General features: G+C 41.3%; 1 protein-coding gene across 3 annotated transcripts in view; it reads left to right on the top strand.

Moving 5' to 3' along the window:
* Positions 1 to 19,264, top strand: part of Mtarc2 (mitochondrial amidoxime reducing component 2) — a 41,352-nt gene extending 22,088 nt beyond the window's left edge. Inside the window, exons 5-8 of one of the 3 annotated variants that reach the window (XM_015483622.2) lie at positions 8,017 to 8,078; positions 8,293 to 8,364; positions 13,240 to 13,393; positions 17,500 to 18,429. In XM_015483622.2, coding sequence (XP_015339108.1) covers positions 8,017 to 8,078; positions 8,293 to 8,364; positions 13,240 to 13,366 — 261 coding nt within the window. In that variant the 3' untranslated portion in view covers positions 13,367 to 13,393; positions 17,500 to 18,429. Of the gene's footprint in view, positions 1 to 8,016; positions 8,079 to 8,292; positions 8,365 to 8,788; positions 8,791 to 13,239; positions 13,394 to 17,499; positions 18,430 to 19,154 lie in introns of those variants that run through there. The other 2 variants (XR_007349775.1, XM_048809336.1) reach the window with 2 other exon arrangements.
* The last annotated feature ends 104 nt before the right edge of the window (positions 19,265 to 19,368 follow it).

Below are 19,368 nucleotides of genomic sequence, written 5' to 3'. Positions count from 1 at the left end.
TCCTGCACCTGATTAAGGGCCTGTTCACATTCAGCAAGCTGATCCTTGATCTTTACTTTATCTGTTAATAAAGCATCCTTTACCAACCTCCATAAGGAAAAGGTGGCAACTGGGACACTGTCCGAGCCCCGGTCCCTCAATAATTTCTGAAGGTCATGCCTCACCAGGTCCCAGTCACTATTATTAAGAAATCCTCCTGTCAGAAACCAAGGACAAGCCTGGGCAATAATTTCAACGAATTCGGTTGCAGTCTTAGTTTTTATTCCTGTTCCTTGTGTATTTAACAGCTCTTTCAGTTCGTTGGCCAGACGAACCTTCGCTGTTGAGTTACCCATGGTACGTACCCTGTCTCTTTAAATTATCTTTAAACCAATCCTCCCCCTTCTTTCTTAGAAGGTGAGCCCCGTCCGCTTACCCCTGCTTTCCGGATCTCGGTGGGAACCTCCAATTGCCGCGTCCGGCCAAGGGAGCCGAGTCCGGCGAGGGACGGCGAGGTTAAAAGACACACAGGACACCAAGGTTCTTCATCCAGGAGTCAATACTCTTTATTGCTAACACACCTTTTTTATACCCCAAGCAGCAGAAGTGGAAAACTACCCAAAAGCAGGAGGGAGGGGGGAGAAATTTAGTTTCAACATCTATTATTGTCAGGTACCGAAACCTCCCTTAACAATAAGTCCATCAGACCAGAAAAGGTCAAGGCATTCCCGTGGGATACATATGTCTCAGACGGACAAGCAGGAACAGAAAAACCGCAAGTTCGCCATGGCCTTGTGAGCTGGCCACACTGGCATGCAGAACAAACTAGTGGAGGTAGGGCTCCAGGGGCCAGGGTGGACCTGCTGCCAACAACTTTTTATTTAAAAAAATTTTTTTTAGTTGTTGATAGACCTTTATTTTTTTATTTTTTATTTTTCTTTTTTTTTTTTAGAATTTTTTAATATTTATTTTTTAGATATCGGCGGACACAACATCTTTGTATGTGGTGCTGAGGATCGAACCCGGGCCGCACGCATGCCAGGCAAGCGCGCTACCGCTTGAGCCACATCCCAGCCCCCGATAGACCTTTATTTTATTTATTTATATGTGGTGCTGAGAATTGAATCCAGTGCCTCACACGTGCCACGCAAGTGCGCTACCACTAAGCCATAGCTCCAGCCCTGTTGTTGTTGTTTAAGCAATTTACCTGTGGTTCTGCCTGGCATAAGTCAATAGGGCAAGGTACATTCCTCAGTGAACAACCTGCTACTTGCCAGAGAAATGCAGACCCAAAAGGCTCTTCCTTGCCCATAAGAAGAACACACCCTGAAGGGGAGGATTTTTGTAACCTTTACACAGACCAGATTCCAGAACTCAGGGAGACAGAATAATTAAAAGCAAAACCCTCTAACCATAAAATCTGCAATAACAAGTTCAATTAGCATGGCCAAGTGATCCAGCATTGCTTGGATTTTTAGCATGTCATTATAATGATCTTACCCTCTATGGGGTAAGATCATGCACAGTGGGTATTTGGAAGCCTAATGCAAGCCTGCCATCAGTCAGAAGCCAAGAGAAGGACCTGACTGGACTTTCTGGAAACTTTCCTGGGACCCCCAATGAAACTGGAGGGCAGGAGGGGTGCATGGTCTCTCTGTTCTCTGATATAACCCACTGTCTCCCTTGAGAATGTCTCTTTTTCCTATCCTTTCTAATAAACTCATGCCTGCTACCCTGAATGACATGTCTGAAATCTTTCTGGCATAATCACAAGAACCAGTGATTATGGACATCTGTGGTCACTTTGGCTCTGTGATGGCCTTGCTGTGCAAAAAAATGAAACCTCTGTAAAACCACTGAAAAATGAGGTTCAGAGAGCTTCTGAGCTGGCAAAAATAGAGGTGCTGAGAAGGTGGTGCACCTGAGAGGGTCTAGGGACTTGACCCTACCCCTTGCCCTATGCAACTCTTCCATTTGGCTATTTCTGAGTTAAATTCCTTATTAATAAGCTGATAATAGTAAAGTGCTTTCCTGAATTCTGGGAGTCATTCTGGTAAAATGTCAAACCTTTAGAGGGGTCAGGCACGGTGGTGCACGCCTGTAATCCCAGTGACTTGGGAGGCTGAGGCAGGAGGATCGTATTTTTGAGGCCAACTTCAGTGATTTACTAAGTCCTCAGCAACTGAGTGACGCCCTGTCTCAAAATAATAAAAAGAACTGGGGCTGTAGCTCAGTGTTAAAGCATCCCTGGGTTAAATCCTCAGTATAAAAATGAAAGGATGTGGGAATAGCTAAGCATTTGCTAAGAAGCAAGGGCAGCCTGGACTTGACAGTGGCATCTGAAGTGGGGACACTCTTGTGGGACTGACCCCTCAACCTGTGGGGTCTGTGCTAACTTCTGGTAGTTAGTGTTAGAATTGAACTGAATTGTGAGATGCCCAGTTGATGTCACAAAGTTGCAGAAAGTGTTGGAAAATAGTATGTATTTGGTGTCAGAGGAATCTGAGACTAGACTAGCTAGACTAGGATGATTTTTTTAAAATGCATGGTTGGGATTATAGTGATTCTTTTAAATTAAAAAAGAAAAGAAGATTAAGAATTGTCCTAAAATGTCAAATAACTTAAAAATCTTGGGTGGAAGCTTTGCAGATATATTTCTATAAATGATACACAGTTATTTATACAGATTTGACATTTGGTCAACAATGGATGGCTTATGCAGGTACAACCATGGTCCCATAGATTAGAAAGGAGCTGAAAAGTTCCTGTTGCCTAGTGACAATGTAGTCATCATAATACTGTAGGGCAAGGCATTACTCACCTGCTCTTGGTGATGCTGGTATAAAGAAACCTTCTGGGCTGACAGTTGTAGAAAAAGATAGCACATACATTAAAAGATTGTGCTTCTGGTTTGTTCATTGAACTGTAATTTTATTATTATTGTAAGTGTATTCCTTTCACTTATTAAAAAAGTTTACTGGAAAACCAGATGCTGTGTTACAGTAGCAACAGCCTCATACATCTCTGTACCACATATCTTGATTACACTGGATACAATTAGGTGGCCCCTAAGTGTACAAGATGCACTGCTCTTGTTGCCATTAAGAGGCCATACAGCCAAGTGGTGGAGTAGGCTATTCCATCTGTGTTAGATGTTTGCACAATGACAATATTGCCTAATGACACTTTCTCAGAATGTATCCCTGTTAAGAAATACATGACTCTATGAGTGTGTGCATGTGTGTATACTGTACTATTTTCACTCAGCAACATCTTAACATTATTCAGTGTTAATATAGGTTCACATCCTTTTTTTTATTGTCCTAGTAGTAATTGTTGTCCATGCACCCCATGTGTATTTAGCCTGTTATTAGTTGCTGACTTTTTGAACTTACTGTAATCATGTGAGGTCATCAATAACAAATCAGGAAAATTGCTATGGATTTCAACAAATCAAAAAGTTTTGTTTGTTTATTTGCTTCTTCATTCCCTCAATTTATGCCATAATGGTTTAAAATTGCTTCTATCAATTTTATGTACAATACAGTAGAGAAATTTTTGGTTTTGTTGGTACTGAGGATTGAATTCAGAGGTACTTTACCACTGAGCCACATCCCTAGCCCTTTATTTATTTGTTATTATTATTTGTGGTACTGGGGATTGAACCTAGGGTCTTCTGCATGTGAGACAAGCACACTACCAACTGGGCTATATCCCCAGCCTTTTCATTTATTATTTTAAAACAGGGTCTCTCTAAGTTGCTGAGGCTGGTCTTGAACTTGTGATCTTCTGTCCTTAGCCTCCCCAGCCACTGAAATCTAAGGCATGTGTTACCACATCCCACATACAATAGAGTAACTTTTGAGTAGCTGTTAGAAAGTCAGGAGCTGGAAAAAAGACACACTAAATCTGGGACTGAGATTAGGAGGGAAGAGAGGGCCAAGATGGTGGCAGTAGATGGCCTCCCAAAGGCTGTCCATCTGATTTGAATGGATGATCTGATCTGGACTCTATAAAGGATAATCCCTTTCATAGTCCATTGCCAAAGCAGGCCACTCATTCTAGCTTGTGCTGTCTTTCCATCTTACTCTCAGATGTCTTTTGTAAGGATGAATTCCACAAAGCTGAGGCCCTGATGTGTAACGATTCTCCATTTACCTGGAAGTTTCTCTTCTTTCATTTAAAAAATTCCATGGTTTTCTCTCTTGATTCTGAATGTTCCCAGAGACCTGGATTTTGTCAGACTGCAGATAGGCTGTTAACCAGCAGGGGGCGCACTGCCTGCCTCCAGCGTTTTTATGTTCGGCGATGACCTTGGGACCTTGCTGGATAGTATAACTCAGTAAATTATGTGGTCTAGTGGAACACAATAGAAAGGTAAAGCTCAAATATTTTTTCAGTCATTTAAAATTTATTTTCCTTTAAAACTGAATTAATTACATTTAAACGTAATTAGCTAAGTTTTTCCACTGTAGATAATGTTTTACACCAAGATGTGAAAAAATGATCAGATTAGGAGGAATGACTTTAGTGATTAATATTGCAGAAAGTAATAAGAACTGGCTGATTACTGGGGGTGCTGCAGACAGACAATTCTTAGGAATCCGGACCAAGTGCTGTTGTTCTAAGCAGTCAACCCCGGTAACAGCGTAAGAGCAGATGACCTGAATCTGTCTTGTTGACCTAGGAAATCTAACTACACTTTACAGACTTCCCTGATGTCTAGCATAGTCACGAGGTAGAAGATCCACAGATATGTGACTTTGAAATATTAAATTCGTCCTCGCTTGGAAAAGGCAATTGAACGTAAGGCGCTTAGGGGCATGGGATTCCTTCAGCCCTGCTTGGTTGTGCTGTTGCTCCCTTTCCTGTGGCCGCAGCGCCCCCGTGTGGTGAAGGGCGTCCAGCCCTTCCCTTCCCTGGACTAGAGCTGTAGTACTCTGTCATACCCCATGGGAGAGAGCACGGTCCACCAGTAGGTTTGCTGTTTTGAACCCTGAGTGTAATAAGACTTGACTTGAATATGGAGATTCCATTCGGTACGTGCTGTGTCCTTGAATTTTACAAAGGTTACATAGTTCATCTGCCAAAGGTGAAGCTCGTTTCCACCCAGAAACAGTTTCCTAAAGTATGGCTGGGAACCCAGGGCATTCATAGAGCTCTTTCCCTCAGTCTGGCTGTGGTCATATCAGGTGAGAGATTTCTGAGTTTTGAAGACACAAGTAGATATCAGAGAACTTTCAGTGTATTAGGGGTCAGGCGGGAGTTTGCCTCTGAAAGAGGACCAGGGCAGAATGTGGTCATCAGCAGCCCAGGGAGAAATGGAGTGGTGTTAACCCCTACCCTGTGCTCTACTCTGCCTTCTGCAGGGGGAGGCTTCAGCCTTCTCTCATGCCCCCTGAGGGGGAGCAAAGCTGCAGATGCTCAGGGATAGATTTAATTTCCTTAGACTGATTTCTCATTAAATCCCTTAGACTCAGGGTCTTCAGAAACTCACCTGAGTTGATACTACTAATGGCAGCCGAGCCCAGGGACCCTGTCTGGATCCTAACTGGCTGGATTTAGCTGACTACTTGCATTGAGAAACGGGAAAAAGAAAGAGTGAATTTTATGCTGTTTGATCAAAGTGGGGAGAAACAGCTAGATTGCTTGTCACCTAGTCCCACAAAAGCAGTCATAATTTATAGAAAAAAAAAAAGCCAGGTGATACACAGATGCAGATTTAGTTCACTTATGCTAGACAGGCCAGGGCAGGGCAGTCTCACTCTCAGCTTCTGTGGCCAATCCAAGCCAGGGGCCGAGTGGGGGCCAGGGGCAGCCCCTGAGGTTTTATTTTCAGCATAAGGAAGTTGCTCTCAATTTTAGAGGGGTCTCTAAAGTCATTCTGTTTCAATATCAGGAAACAGCTTCAAGAACATTATTTGCTCCACTTATAGATGGTGGTGTTGTCAAAGGAGCCTGTAGTGAGCCCTATCCCTCATGCCTCCTGCTTGTCACCTGGAGAACAGGACAACAGATTGTCATGTGAAGTTCAAACTTTAAATCAGTAGGTCTCAGCAGAGATGGCATGGGTGCCTTAAAGATGAAGAACCCCGATGGCTTTCCAGTTAGCAAGAGAGGCCTTGGTCTTTATATAGCCTTACATGCCCCCTCCCACAAGGATGTAATGTCATATATGCTATTAAAGGAGTTAAGAACATGCCACCCCAAAACATGTTGCTCTCGCATATTAATTATTTTGAAGTAAAGGCCCTTGAAAACAGCAGATGCAAGGGGATCACACTGACCTTTGTCCTGTTCCTTAAAAGCAGGAGGTGAAGTTCCCATGAGAAAGATGCATTCCCCAAAAGGATATGAAGAAAGTATCCTTCTTATCAGGGAAGGGAAGCTGAGGCTGGGGGAGTCTGTACAAACCAGCCTTGGGGAGCTAACCTCTTCCGAGTCACTTTTCTACCCCATTGGCTGCCCTTGCCCAGTCCCTCTGTCCTGTCACGTTTTCATAATTTTACTACTCTTTGTCCAATTCAGTATATGTGTTTAACTCTCTGTCTTTGGGTCTTAATTTCATTATGAAGGCTCCTGTGTAAAGTGAATTGTATTAAATAAGTTTGTATGCCTTTCTTCTATTGATCTGTTTTATGTCAATTTAATCCTCAGGTTGAGCTGAAAATCCCTAAAAGAACAGAGATAAATTTTGCCTCCCCTACAAAATTGTCCATATAACCTCCATATATGGGTTCATGTATCTAGTTGAATATATGTACACAGTCAGCCCTCCATGTCTGCAGATTCAGCCAACTGCAGATCAAAGATATTCAGAAAAAATTGCAACGTGTACAGGCCTTTTTTGTCATTATTTCCTAAACAACTATTTACCTGGCATTTACATTATATTAGGTTATATAAGTAATCCAGAAATTATTTAAAGTATATGGGAAGATGTGCATATATTATGAGAAAATACTAGGCCTTTTTATATTAGGGACTTAAGCATTGAAGATTTTGATATCCAAAGGGGGTCCTGAAAGCAATTTCGCTGGATACCAAAGGACTACTGTATGTAAATGAATATCTGTATATGAAAATAAAAAAATTATATGTGTACATATAATTAGTCCATCTTTCTCATATATGTATGTATAGATGTTCATATGTGTGTTTCTGTAAATGTGCCTGTGTGCGTATTTATATATGTGTATGTGTGCATATGTTTCTGTGTATGTGTTTGTATATATGTGTGCATGTTCGTGTGTATGTATCTGTGTGTATGTGCTTGTGTATGAATATGGATGGGAGAATTAGGAGTTGGGTAGTTAAAAGTCCTGCTTTCATAATCAGAAAGATTTTCTGACTTAGCTGCCCTACATTCTCTTTGTGTGACGCTAAGATTTTGAAATCTCTCTAGGCTTCTGTCTCTTAGGGTAAAACAGGGATCATGATAGTAGCTTCCTTGGAGGAGTGAAGCAAATGTGGGTGGTGCCGGCTGTTCAAGCAAGGCACAGCCAGTGGCCGTGGAATGTCAGTGCCGAGGTCAGGAGGTAGCAGTGTTGGATAGTGAATCATGACTGACTCCCCTCGGGTGATGTCCCACTCATCAAAGAACCTCAGTTTTAGCTTCCCTTCCATCACAGCTTAGCCATGAGGAAAGAGTGGGCTTATCTTGCAAGCTGTAGATCTCGTTGCATACCAGTAAATTAGTCTTTTCGTTAATTCTGATGGTTATGGCAAACTGCCACTCTGTAGGAAGTTTGTTCTTGCTGTGCTGACAGAATCAGGGTTTTGAGTCTGACTCAAGAGGTAGACCCCTGAGGCTGGGGTCATGGCTCAGTGGTAGAGCATTTGCCTAGCATGAATGAGGCCCTGGGTTCAATCCCTAGTTCGGGGAAGAAGTGAACCCTGGACCCATCCACATGTGACAGTTCTTGATGTCTTCTTGTGCTGTTTTCTTCTGCTTGATTCATAGTTGGTACCAGCCAAAAAAATGAACAACAAGACCCAAGAAGTCTTACTCTTAAAATATATCTTCTTTCCTTCTAGGATTGCTGGGATGAACTCCTCATTGGTGATGTAGAAATGAAGAAGGTCTTGTCTTGCCCCCGGTAAGGATTCTCACTGAATTTCACCTTTGGGGTATGAAATGCCCATTGGTTCTTTTTTTTTTTTTTCAAAACAATAATCTTTAATTTTCAATATTTCCAACCAGGATTTTTTCTATACATGTAAATATATATAACACAAAGCATAATTGAATAATATGTGCACAGTGCCCATTGGTTCTTGAATGTCACCTAACCCATGGTTATTGTGTGACAGGTGCATTATGACTACGGTGGACCCAGATACTGGAATCATAGACAGGAAGGAGCCGCTGGAAACCCTGAAGAGGTAGAACACCAAGTCCAGTGTTTTTAATATTATCCAAATACCATATTGACCTAAGGGTTGGGTGCTATGTCAGCCACGAGGTGCATGTGACCTTTCAATCCAGAGCCCCTGTCACTCTGTGTGCCTATCAGTTATTATAAATGAGTACTTATTGCTTCCTCTTTGTTTTCCCCTTTAGTGCTTTTGATAAGTTTTTAATTATATAATATTCCATTCTGAAATTTAAATGTCTCTCATATCAGTTTTTTTTGGTTTTATTTTTGTGGTACTGGTGATTGAACCCAGGGATGTTCTACCACTGAGCTATATCCCCAGCCCTTTTAAAATTCTTATTTTGAGACACAGACTAAATTACTGAGGCTGGCCTTGAGTTTGTGATCCTCCTGCTTCAGCCTCCTGAGTTGCTGAGATTACAGCAACTCAGGAGTTTCTGAGCATGTGCCCAGATTCTTTTCTGTGCATGGGGGGATAGTAGACATTCTTTTTATTAATTAATTAATTTATTTATTTATTTATTACTGGGGTTGAACCCAGAGGAGCTTGCCCACTGAGCCACATTCTCAGCCCTTTTTACTTTTTTATTCTGAGACAGGGCCTTGTTAAGTTGCCAAGATTAACTTGCCATGCTTCTGGCTCAGCCTCCTGACTTGCTGGGATTATATAGATCTGTGCCACCATGCACAGCTTAAGTAGTAGACATTCTTTATTCAGAGGTGGCAGTAGCCCCCAGCTGCCAGCCTCAGCCCCATTTTGCACCTTGAGTCTTTCCGTAGGCCTTTTTTTTTTTAAATGTGTGCAGGCCAGAAAAAGATGGCCCACTGCCAACAGGTTACATAACTGAGCGCATGCTCACAAGCACATGTTTATGACCTTTGGTACATATGCATGCTGAATCAGGGTGTTCATGACTTTGGTTATATACTAAAAACATAGCCTGCCAGAAGCCCTAGCGAGGAGCCTAACTATAGCCATCTTGAACCCGCTCTACAGGGATTCCTCACCACACAAACTATGTGTTAGAGGTCTTCCACGATGATCCTTTGTGAGGAGGGCAGATCCTGCGTCCATAGGCCATAACAACAATGCAAACTACAAAAACATAGAATCAGAAAACAAGTCCCAGCATCTGGGGTTACTAAAAACCACTTCCAGTTTCATCCCATATTGAGGTGGCAATAAAAGACTTTCCCAGTCATGTCCACTTGTTCAGGGATGTAGTCTGGATCCACCTGGGTAGTCTGGCAGTAGAACTCATAGGTACTTCTGTGCATACTCAGCAGGCGGATGTGTTTGCTACTCTGGTGTAGGTGTGTGTCCAGTTCACAACAGTGATGGCAAGGACACACCTACAGATGAAAGGATAAAGCACTTACAGGTACAAGTGCAGGTAAATCACGTCCATCTGGGGGAATGCATGTCAGCTTTGAGTCCTGGAAAGCACGGTGGCTGCCTGTGGCAGCTTTCCTGGGTGCTTCCACACTCATAGCTTGATCCTGAACTCCAGCAGGTTCTGTGTGCACTAGCACTCGGGAACTCAGAATTGGCTGAAGGAAAATAATAAACATTATTCATTTATTTTAAAAAATTTTTATACCTTTATTTTATTTATTTTTTTATGCAGTGCTGAGGATCGAACCCACTGCCTCACACATGCTAGGAAAGCGCTCTATCACTGAGCCACAACCCCAGCCCCATAAATATGCCTTTTAAAATCTGTGTCCCAGCCACAGAACCTGGCCAAGTCACATGTATGGGCCGCGGGGGGTGGGGTGGGGGTGGGGGGATTCACTAGTCACCTATGGTATTACAAGGAGGTCACCCTCCAAACCTTTTCCCCATGGGGCTAACAGGGATACCCAACCCATGTGGGATCCTTTATTGCCCAGGGCCAGGTCCACTCCATATTTTTCCCTTGATTCAATCCAATGGGAGTGGGCAAATGAACATTCCCTGGCTGCCCAAACACAGGCTTAAGTACAACATCCTTGGTTGTCACCCGGACCTGCACTGGTGCTGCTATGTGGTGCAGCAAAGCCTCCACAGGAGCTGGTGCCTCTCATGGGACCATTCACACTTGTTCAGAGCTCTCACAGTTGCCCTCAGGTGCTGTGCCTACCATGGAGGGGGTGTTGACTGCAGTCCTAAGTCCTTGCTTAAGCAGGTCATTATATCCCTATTAGGCCTGCAGCTGTGGGTGATATGGGATACGCAGCTTCCATTGAATCTATGTGTTGGAGGTCTTCCATGATGATCCTTTGTTGTCACCTGGACAACAAAGGTGTTAGATGTTGTTGTACTGGTAACTGAGATCCCATCCCTGTACATCCTCACCCGTGACATGAGTACCTGGGTCACTCACTATTGTGATGGGCCAGCTGTACAGGCTGTCAACACTGTCAGGGTGTGAATCACAGTGCGCTGGTTTGCTTGACCATTGGGCCAGGCAAACACCACGCCTGTAGCTGTATCAAATGCCATCAAGGCAAACATGGGCCACTTCAGCATCAGTCAAGGGCCAATGTAGTCAACCTGCCATCCTGTCAGGGGGACACATCCATGCATTACTTGACCATCTCTGGCTCCCAGGTGTCAGGGGTGTGGATATTTCTGAGCACAAACCTCTACCAGGGCATCCCACGTTAAAGCCAGGCCCCATTGTTTGCCATACTGTTTTCACACCTGTACTGCCAGGTTGGTGGGAGGGGCCTGCTCTAGCCACCACACCCTCACCAAAGCATCTGCTTCATGAGTCCCTGGGCTAGTCACAGGGGATGGCCAGTAACATGCCCTAGAGTCACCTGTTCCTGGTGGCTTAACTCCCAGAGTTCTTGCCACAGAACTTGCACCCAACACATAGCACAGCTGTTGGTACATATTGCTATGGGGGATGCTTCATTTGCTATCATTATCCAGACAGTGTGTAGCTCAGCTCACTGGCTACTTTGTCCTGCACTGGTATCAAACCAGACAGTGTCTGTTTCTTGCTCCACAGTGGCTGCCATCTGCACAGTCAGTTGTCCATGGCTAGAGCCATTAGTGTAACAAGCACTGAACAGCACAGGTGCCTTACCTCCAAGGTATGGGCTTGTTTCTGGTTCACCAACATCGGGAACAAGCCCTAGTACTTCCTGAAGTCTCTTGCCCCCTGCCAGATCCCAGCACATCTAAGCTCTCATGGCTCCTGCCAGCTCCTAACACATCTGGGTTCTCTTGGCCCCTGCTGACTTCTGTCCCAAATTATTTTCCCAAGTTCACCAACTCCACTTGACCAATGGAATAGGGTGAACTTGGCCCCTGGCTGGCCTTGCTGGAGGCTACCCATTGGAGCCATCAGTGGCCGTTTCATTTTCTGCATTATCACTGGCTGGGCTTGCCGATTCCACCAGCACTATGGCACCTGGCCTCTGCCTCACGTCACAGTCTGCCCAGCCACGTCATGTTCACCACAGGGTAATCGGAAGTCTTATCCATGCTCATGGGGAATCTGTCCACTGTATCCCAATTCCAAGCCCAGCTTCTTATCAATTTTTTAATAATATTTATATTTGCACTTCCAAATGGAGGCCTCAAGTAATTATTTAATTATATTTATTACAATTCAAATTCCTTTATTAGAATCAATAGCAAAATGTATGAGAATAATTTGAATTGCATAATGAAATATTAGAAAAAATGGAATGGAATGGGTTGTTAGTTTGTATACCTGGGAGATTCTTTTTGGGGTGGTGGGGAGGAGGTTACCATGATTGAACTCAGGGGCATTTGACCACCGAGCCACATCCCCAGGCCTATTTTGTATTTTATTTAGAGACAGAGTCTCACTGAGTTGCTTAGTACCTCGCTGTTGCTGAGGCTGGCTTTGAACTCATGATCCTCCTGCCTCAGCCTCCTGAACTGCTGGGATGTAGGCATGCCCTATGATGCCCAGAGGAGCTTTTTTAATGTCAGGATTATTATTATTTAATTATTTAAAGAAGTTTCACTAACTTAGTCCTTAGTAGAATGTGTTTTTAGACCTAAGGCCAGAGCTGGGAGTGTAGTTCAGTGGTAGAGCACTTGGCTAAGCATGTACAAGGCCCTGAGTTTGATTCCCTGCACACATACACACACACACCAAAAAAAAAAAAAAACAAAAACAAAAAAAAAAAAAACCCAAACCAAAACAAAACAAAAAAAAAAGAAAAAAAACTGAAGTTAACATTTTTTAGTGTTGTATTCTATTTTTTTCTATTTTATTTTGTTGTTTGTTTCCAATGGGTATTTGAGAAAAGGTTATTTGATGAAGTCTTCGGATGTACTGTTCTGTTTTGTTTTTGTCCTTTGCTGTTTAAAATTCAGTGAAGTTAATTTTCTTTTCTTTAGATGGACCTTTGGAAAAAAAAATTTTCAACTCTAAGCCAGACCGCCTGCCCACTGCATCTGTGCCTTAATTTTTGTCCACCAACGAACTCCAACTTTATCTTGTAAACTTGGAGGGGGTGGAAAGCAAAGTGCTCAAGTGCAGTAAACAGAAGGTTTAGAGATCAGGGCAGTTCATTTTGAGATTTCATGAGCATTTGTTTCAGGGAGTTATAAAGTTGAAGGTACTCATGTAAGCAAAATATTTATATTCTGATTACATGTGCAAGTGTTTTTTTTCTTTTTAGCTTCAAACTGAAGGCATGAAAAAATTGTTCATACTCTCAGGTTATTACTTCTAGAAAAACCAGGATTACTTACAGTTGGACTAATTATCCACAGATTTCTGTGTTACCATTTTAAAAAAGGGCTTGCTATTGATGTATAAATAACCAGACTGAAACCTTGGGCTCTATGGAGAGTACCTAGATTGTTATTTCCTTTTTGTGCCTGATGAGGAATGTTTGCTTCTTTCAGCTACCGTCTGTGTGATCCATCTGAGAAAAAAATATACAAGTCATCCCCACTTTTTGGAATTTATTATTCAGTGGAAAAAATTGGAAACCTGAAAGTTGGCGACCCTGTATATAAGATGGTACAGTGAAGGATCTGCTGGGGTGACACGTGAAAGGTTAGTTTTGCTTCAAGTACTCAGGTTCTCAAAGCTGGATTTTCTTGTGTTAATATATATATATTTTTTATTGTGCTGCTTTAATTTTTGAGTGAATGTTTTATATTCTGGTCTTTGGAATTGGAAAATGCCCTTCATTTCTATTCCCCTCTGTAATTATGTATTTCCACCTAGCTTTCTCCATCCTTCCTTCCCATTCAATTATAAAATGCAGATGGAGAACCCTGGCAGAGACAGGTATATGTTTCCAGTTCATTAAGGAATATCCATAAGGAATAAGGAGGTGAAGGTGAGCCATTCTCCAGAGTTATATATATATTTTTTCTGTCTTAGATAGAAAAGTGAAGGGGAAGTGTGTAAATTATTCAAACTCAACTTGGCAAAAATATTTAAATCAAATGCTTTTTTTAAAAAAAATCAAACATGTTTTTTAAAATGTAGTTTGAGTTTGAAAAAAAAAAAAAATCAGTGCCTCAAGGTGACTGCATCCTGAAGCATGAGGTAGAAAATAATGTGCTCACATTGATTTCACTGGACCAGAAAAACCCTGAATCCTGGAGGTGTAAGCCTGACCCTCATATTATAGGAATAAGAAAGTCAGTTGGAAGACCTCACATTGAAGTTTTGAGTTAACTTCTCTGTAAAATCTATGACCCTCTTAAAATATCTTTTTCTCTAAAAACCTTGACCATACTTCTTTCTTATTCTGGCCTGAACTTCTCACTACTGAGTATTGATGCCCACCCACCTGACTGATGATGTACAAAGGTGGTCCAGACAGGCCTAGACTGAGCATTAGACAGCCTTGGATTTGTAGTTCTAACATCTTCCTTACTTGGTTGAGTTATTTAAGCTAAGTATCAGTACCCTTTTCTGCACAATGAGAATGATGCTAGTTCTTACCAAAACAACCAATAAAAGTTATTTTGAGTATTAATCCATATAAAATTACAGCATTAGAGCAGGCACATAGAAAGTGCTCAGTAAATAATAGCTATGATTTTTTTTGTCATCATTGCATCATGGCTCAGTCTGAGGTGCTGTAAGGGGTATAAAGGTGAGATGGGCTTTACCCTCGAGGTAGGCAAAAGGAAAAAACTGTTCATTGGTTACCTATTATGAGTATGTATTCAAGTAACCATATCTCTAACCATATTTCATCAGCTCTAAGATGTCTGTTTTAACATCTTTAAAATTACACAGCTTCTTATAGCATTCTGAATACTTTTTAAAAAAATCTTCACGATGCATAAAATAATGGTATATCTTACATTTGGTGTATCTTGAGTTTGATGAAATACAGTGAATACTAGAAAGGAAATTGAAATTTCTAAGTTCCTGCCATTTCTAAAGTCCCCCATTTGCAGGAAGAGTGAATCCAAATCTGAGCCATCTAACATAAATGGAACTGATCCATTGTCCACCTATTCCAGTGATGATTGACTGGACCTGGATCAAAGCCTGAGTCAAGTGGTCTCTGTGAGACCTTAACCATTAGAGGTCCTCCAGGTCACTTGGTCACAGACTCACCCAGTCCCCTTAACAGTTAAGGGTACTCCAGGTGACCCAATCCGATGCTCTCTTGCAATGGAGGGGAGGCAAGAATCATCTAAAGTTAATTCAAGTGACCTCCAATTTCTCAGCTCCCAGAATGCCTTTTATATTAAAGATCCTAAGATAATGGTCATCTTTTATCATCCTTTTAGAGTCTCTATGACTTAAAAATAATAATAGGCAAGAAACAAAGGCTCAGATAGTCAACTAACCTAGTGCCACACAGAGGCGATAAGAGATAGAGCCAGGAGGCACGCTCTTCACCCGACACAGAGGCATACATTTGTATGTATAAAGAAATAGCTGTAACTTAGGACAGACAGGGTTCTCTGTGGGTTCACAGGAGATAGACAGTCTTTCTGGTGGGATGATGAAGGAAAGCTTGAGGATAGATACAGCCTGAACGTGCTGAGGAAAGAAGACCACAGAGTGCTCTAGGGGTCTATTAGGATGGAAGCTCCTACAAGTTCTTACCTTTGTAGGGACCAAGGAGGACACTGGGGCAGGGACTAAGGGAGATGAGGATGGAGAAGAGGGATGAAGCCAGGTATGGTAGGTTCTTGAAAGTAAGTTTGCAATAAAGGTTGGTGTGTGGAACATGTTTAAAGCCAAACATAATCAAAGCTATGCTTTTGGCAGATGGTCCTGAGAGCCATGGGTGGGATGGTGTGGAGGGAGGTGAGAGGAGAGGTGGAAGGGCAGGCAGGGGTGATGGCATGCGATTGAAGGAGGGAGGAAGTTGTGGACAAGGAGAGAGAGGTGCAGAATGCCCAGATAAATCCTCAGTGTGTCCCAGATGCTGTTTGCCATGGGGCCCTAAACTCCCTGCCAACTTCATCACCCTTCACTCCTCACACAAATCCTGGGCATTTCCAAATGTGCCCTTGTGCTTTCTGGCTCTGAACATTGCTTCCTCCATGTACCTCACAGAAGAAGAGGAGACACTGAGAGGTTTCTTTGCTGGTTATGACCCTTGCTTAGGGGTTTTAAAAATAACACAGTGTTGCTTATTTATTTTAAGTACAAGCCCACCATAGTTTATGCATACTGGCGGACCAGCTTTATGGGATAAATTGAAAGACCATCTAAAGCCTTAAAAAGAAAAATCAGTTAATACATGCACTTGGGTTAATACATGTGATTTGAGTTGTCTATCTACTTCAAATTTAAATATACTAAAGTTTATATGTTTTATTATAATGGCAGCATATGTTCACCATGGCAAATTTATAAAATGCCAGAAAAGTAAAAGAAAGAAATCACCTTTGATCACTGTTTATAAACTTCATTCTGGTAGGAATTTTTGTTTTGTAATGTAGCCATTATATATATATGTGTGTGTGTGTGTGTGTGTGTGTGTGTGTGTGTGTGTGTGTGTGTTTGTGTATATATATATATATGATTTGTAAGCATATGTTGGTGTGGAACTCTCCAATCTATTCAAATTCATCTTTGATGGTTTTATAACACTGAATTATATAAATGATTGGCACTTTTTAAAAACAATTTTTCAGTATTTGACACTTGGATTATATCAACTTTTATTATAAATAATATTATACTGGATAAGAACATTTAAAAATTAAAGGATTGTTCTGTAAGTTGGATTCCTGAAAGTAGAATTATTGGCCCGTGGGGTGTAGGCATATTATTTAGCATCTTACCAATTGTTTTCCAGGGTTGTTTCCATTCTACATTCCCCACATGTTGTGTTATTAGTACATTTTCTGTTGCTACAACAAAATATCCTGGATACTTTATAATAAAGAGAAGTTTATTTAGCTTAGTTTGGAAGGCTAAAAGTCCAAGATTGGGTGATCCCCCGTAGTTTGGCCTCTGATAAGAGTCTCCTTGGCTGTGTCACAGCATGTGGATAACATCAGGGCAGGAGCATGTGGAGAGAGATCACCTGGTGAAACAAGAAGCCAGAGAATAGGGAGGGGCCCATCTCACTTGCTTATTAACAATTTACTTTGAGATAACTGGGCTTCCATAAAACTACCTCAAGGTTCTTCAAGGACACACCCTTTAATGACCCAACCACTTCCCTTTAACCCTTAGTAAACACTCTCAAACCATAGCAAAATCATGTAAGAAAGACCTCTTGCTCTGGGCCCTTGCAGAACTCAATTTTTTTTTTATTTGTTGTGTATGTATGTGTGTGTGTATATATGTGTGTGTGTGTGTATATATATATATATATATATATATATATATATATATATATATATAATCCCACTCCTTGACTCAAAGGACTTAAAATCAGCATACTACAGTAATGCAGCCACATCAGTGTTTATAGTAGCTCAATTCACAATAACTAAGCTATGGAACCAACCTAGGTGCCCTTCAATAAATGAATGGATAAAGAAAGTGTGTATATACATAGAACTCAATCTTAACAGGCTGCTTTATTCCATGTTGGTACTTGGGCACAACATAGTTTATATTGCCTGCATTGTAACCTCAATAAGTGTTTTGTGGGTACTTTGATTATTTATGATCAGTAGACTAAATAACCAAATAATCAGAATTTCTTGTTATTTATCCAGCTTTTATCATCCAGGAGGCATCCATCAGGATTTTATCAACAGCATCAACAATACCTCAGCAAATCCCTATCACCCAGCCTTGAACCATTTTTCTCCTGTAATTGATTCTATTTTTTGACTTTTCAGAGTTATGTATGCTCTGAGTTAATGCAAGAAAAAGTATTTGGAAGTCATTTGGGAATATGATGGAATATAAATTTTAGGTAATGAAAGGCTTTAAAATGAACAAAATTGTCTATAAAATTATTTTGAATGTTACTATAACTGTCATATTTTCTAATCCCTGACTCTACTATTGATGAGTTTAAAGAAAGTTTAAAGTCAGTTAAAAACAAATACAACAACAATAACGAAGAAAACCGCAAGAAAATATTTTAAATGTATACACTTTTTACCTATCATTCTTCATTTTAGGAGAAATGCAAGCAACAAAATTGTTTCCTGATGCTCCTTTACATGTTAACATGCTCACAAGTGCCTAACAGTTGTTCTTGAGCTGTCTCTTGAGCCCTATTGATGTTTCACTCATTTGTTTGGTGTTTTTTGTTTTTTTTTATACCCTATCATTGTGGAATCAGGGTCATATTTGAGTATAGAAATTATTTTCTAGACCTTGTTTTTACATTTGACTATGCCTCTGCTAAGCTCTATGAAAATAATTTGTTTATGTCTGACAATACACCCCATGGAATTCCCAGGAAGATAAAGAGGAAAATGGAATTTAGAAGAAAATGGGATTTTGAGACAAGGAATGGAAAGAAGAAAGCATGAACACACTTTTAAAAATACATGTGTATTTTTTATGACAAAGAAAAATGAACTGTTTTGATGACTAAGCAAAAAAGTGCTCACTGAAGTAATATATAAATGATTAACCCATTTATAATCTTCTGGTTTCTTTATGATTAATAAATGTAAATCTCAGTCCTACTTTGTCTTTGGTGTTTCTGAGTCTTCCAGGGCTTTGCTGATTGTATCTTAGAACATCAGTCACTGTCATTCATTTTCCTTGACCCTTTCTGAACACACTCTGACTCCACAGACATTACCTCCTGTCACTGGTGGGTGTAGGTGTCAGGAACTGCAGGTACACAGATGGCTGGTCTGAGATGAGGACACTTCCTAGTGGTAAATAATAAGGAGCAGGTATTTCTTCCTTCTCCATTTTTCTTCTTCATTTTCTTTCACAAGTTTCTGGGACTGAAGTTAGCCTTCATCCCTGGCACCTTGTGAGGTAAGAGTAGTAATCAAGCCATCCTCTGATACATTTTGGGAAGTGATAAAATGAGAAAGTCATGTTAACCACTAAAATAAAAAAGCCATATTTTCCCTTTTAACTTTCCAAAGAGATTAAGGAGGGAGACAGACAGAAACACAGAGGCGTCAGTGTCTCAGAGCTGTCTTTCTGTGGAGAACACAGAACTCAAGTCCTGTGCCATACTGATGAGTCACACTTCACCCACATACTCAGTGGCACACCACAATCAATCAACACTTCTTTCAGGGAGGAAAGATTTACCCAACCCTCTTCTCCCTCCAGCCAACCCTGGAAGAGTCTAGATCATTAATGCATCCCAACAGCTGGAGAAACAGTGACCTCTGTACTTTGAACACAATTTCTGGTTTTCATAGGAGTGAGGGTGAGGGTGATTCAGGATTGGAAGAGAGGATAGTATCTGTTTGGGCCTGTACATCTATGATGAGGACCAACATTCTAGAAGGATCCTTCTTGAGTACTGAAGGGCCCTGAAATGAATTACCTGCTAAAGGAAAAAGGTCTACTCCCCTTTGAGAATTCTCCCTTCTCTAATCCCAGACATGTTCCCTCTGCATGGACAGATCTAGACAGAGGGACTGGTGGTTTACCTG

The sequence above is a fragment of the Marmota marmota genome, unplaced genomic scaffold, assembly GCF_001458135.2.
Source record: "Marmota marmota marmota unplaced genomic scaffold, marMar, whole genome shotgun sequence".
Taxonomy (NCBI): Eukaryota; Metazoa; Chordata; class Mammalia; order Rodentia; family Sciuridae; genus Marmota; species Marmota marmota.
The sequence above is the reverse complement of the archived record's forward strand: the minus strand, read 5'-3'. Positions and strand labels throughout refer to the sequence as shown.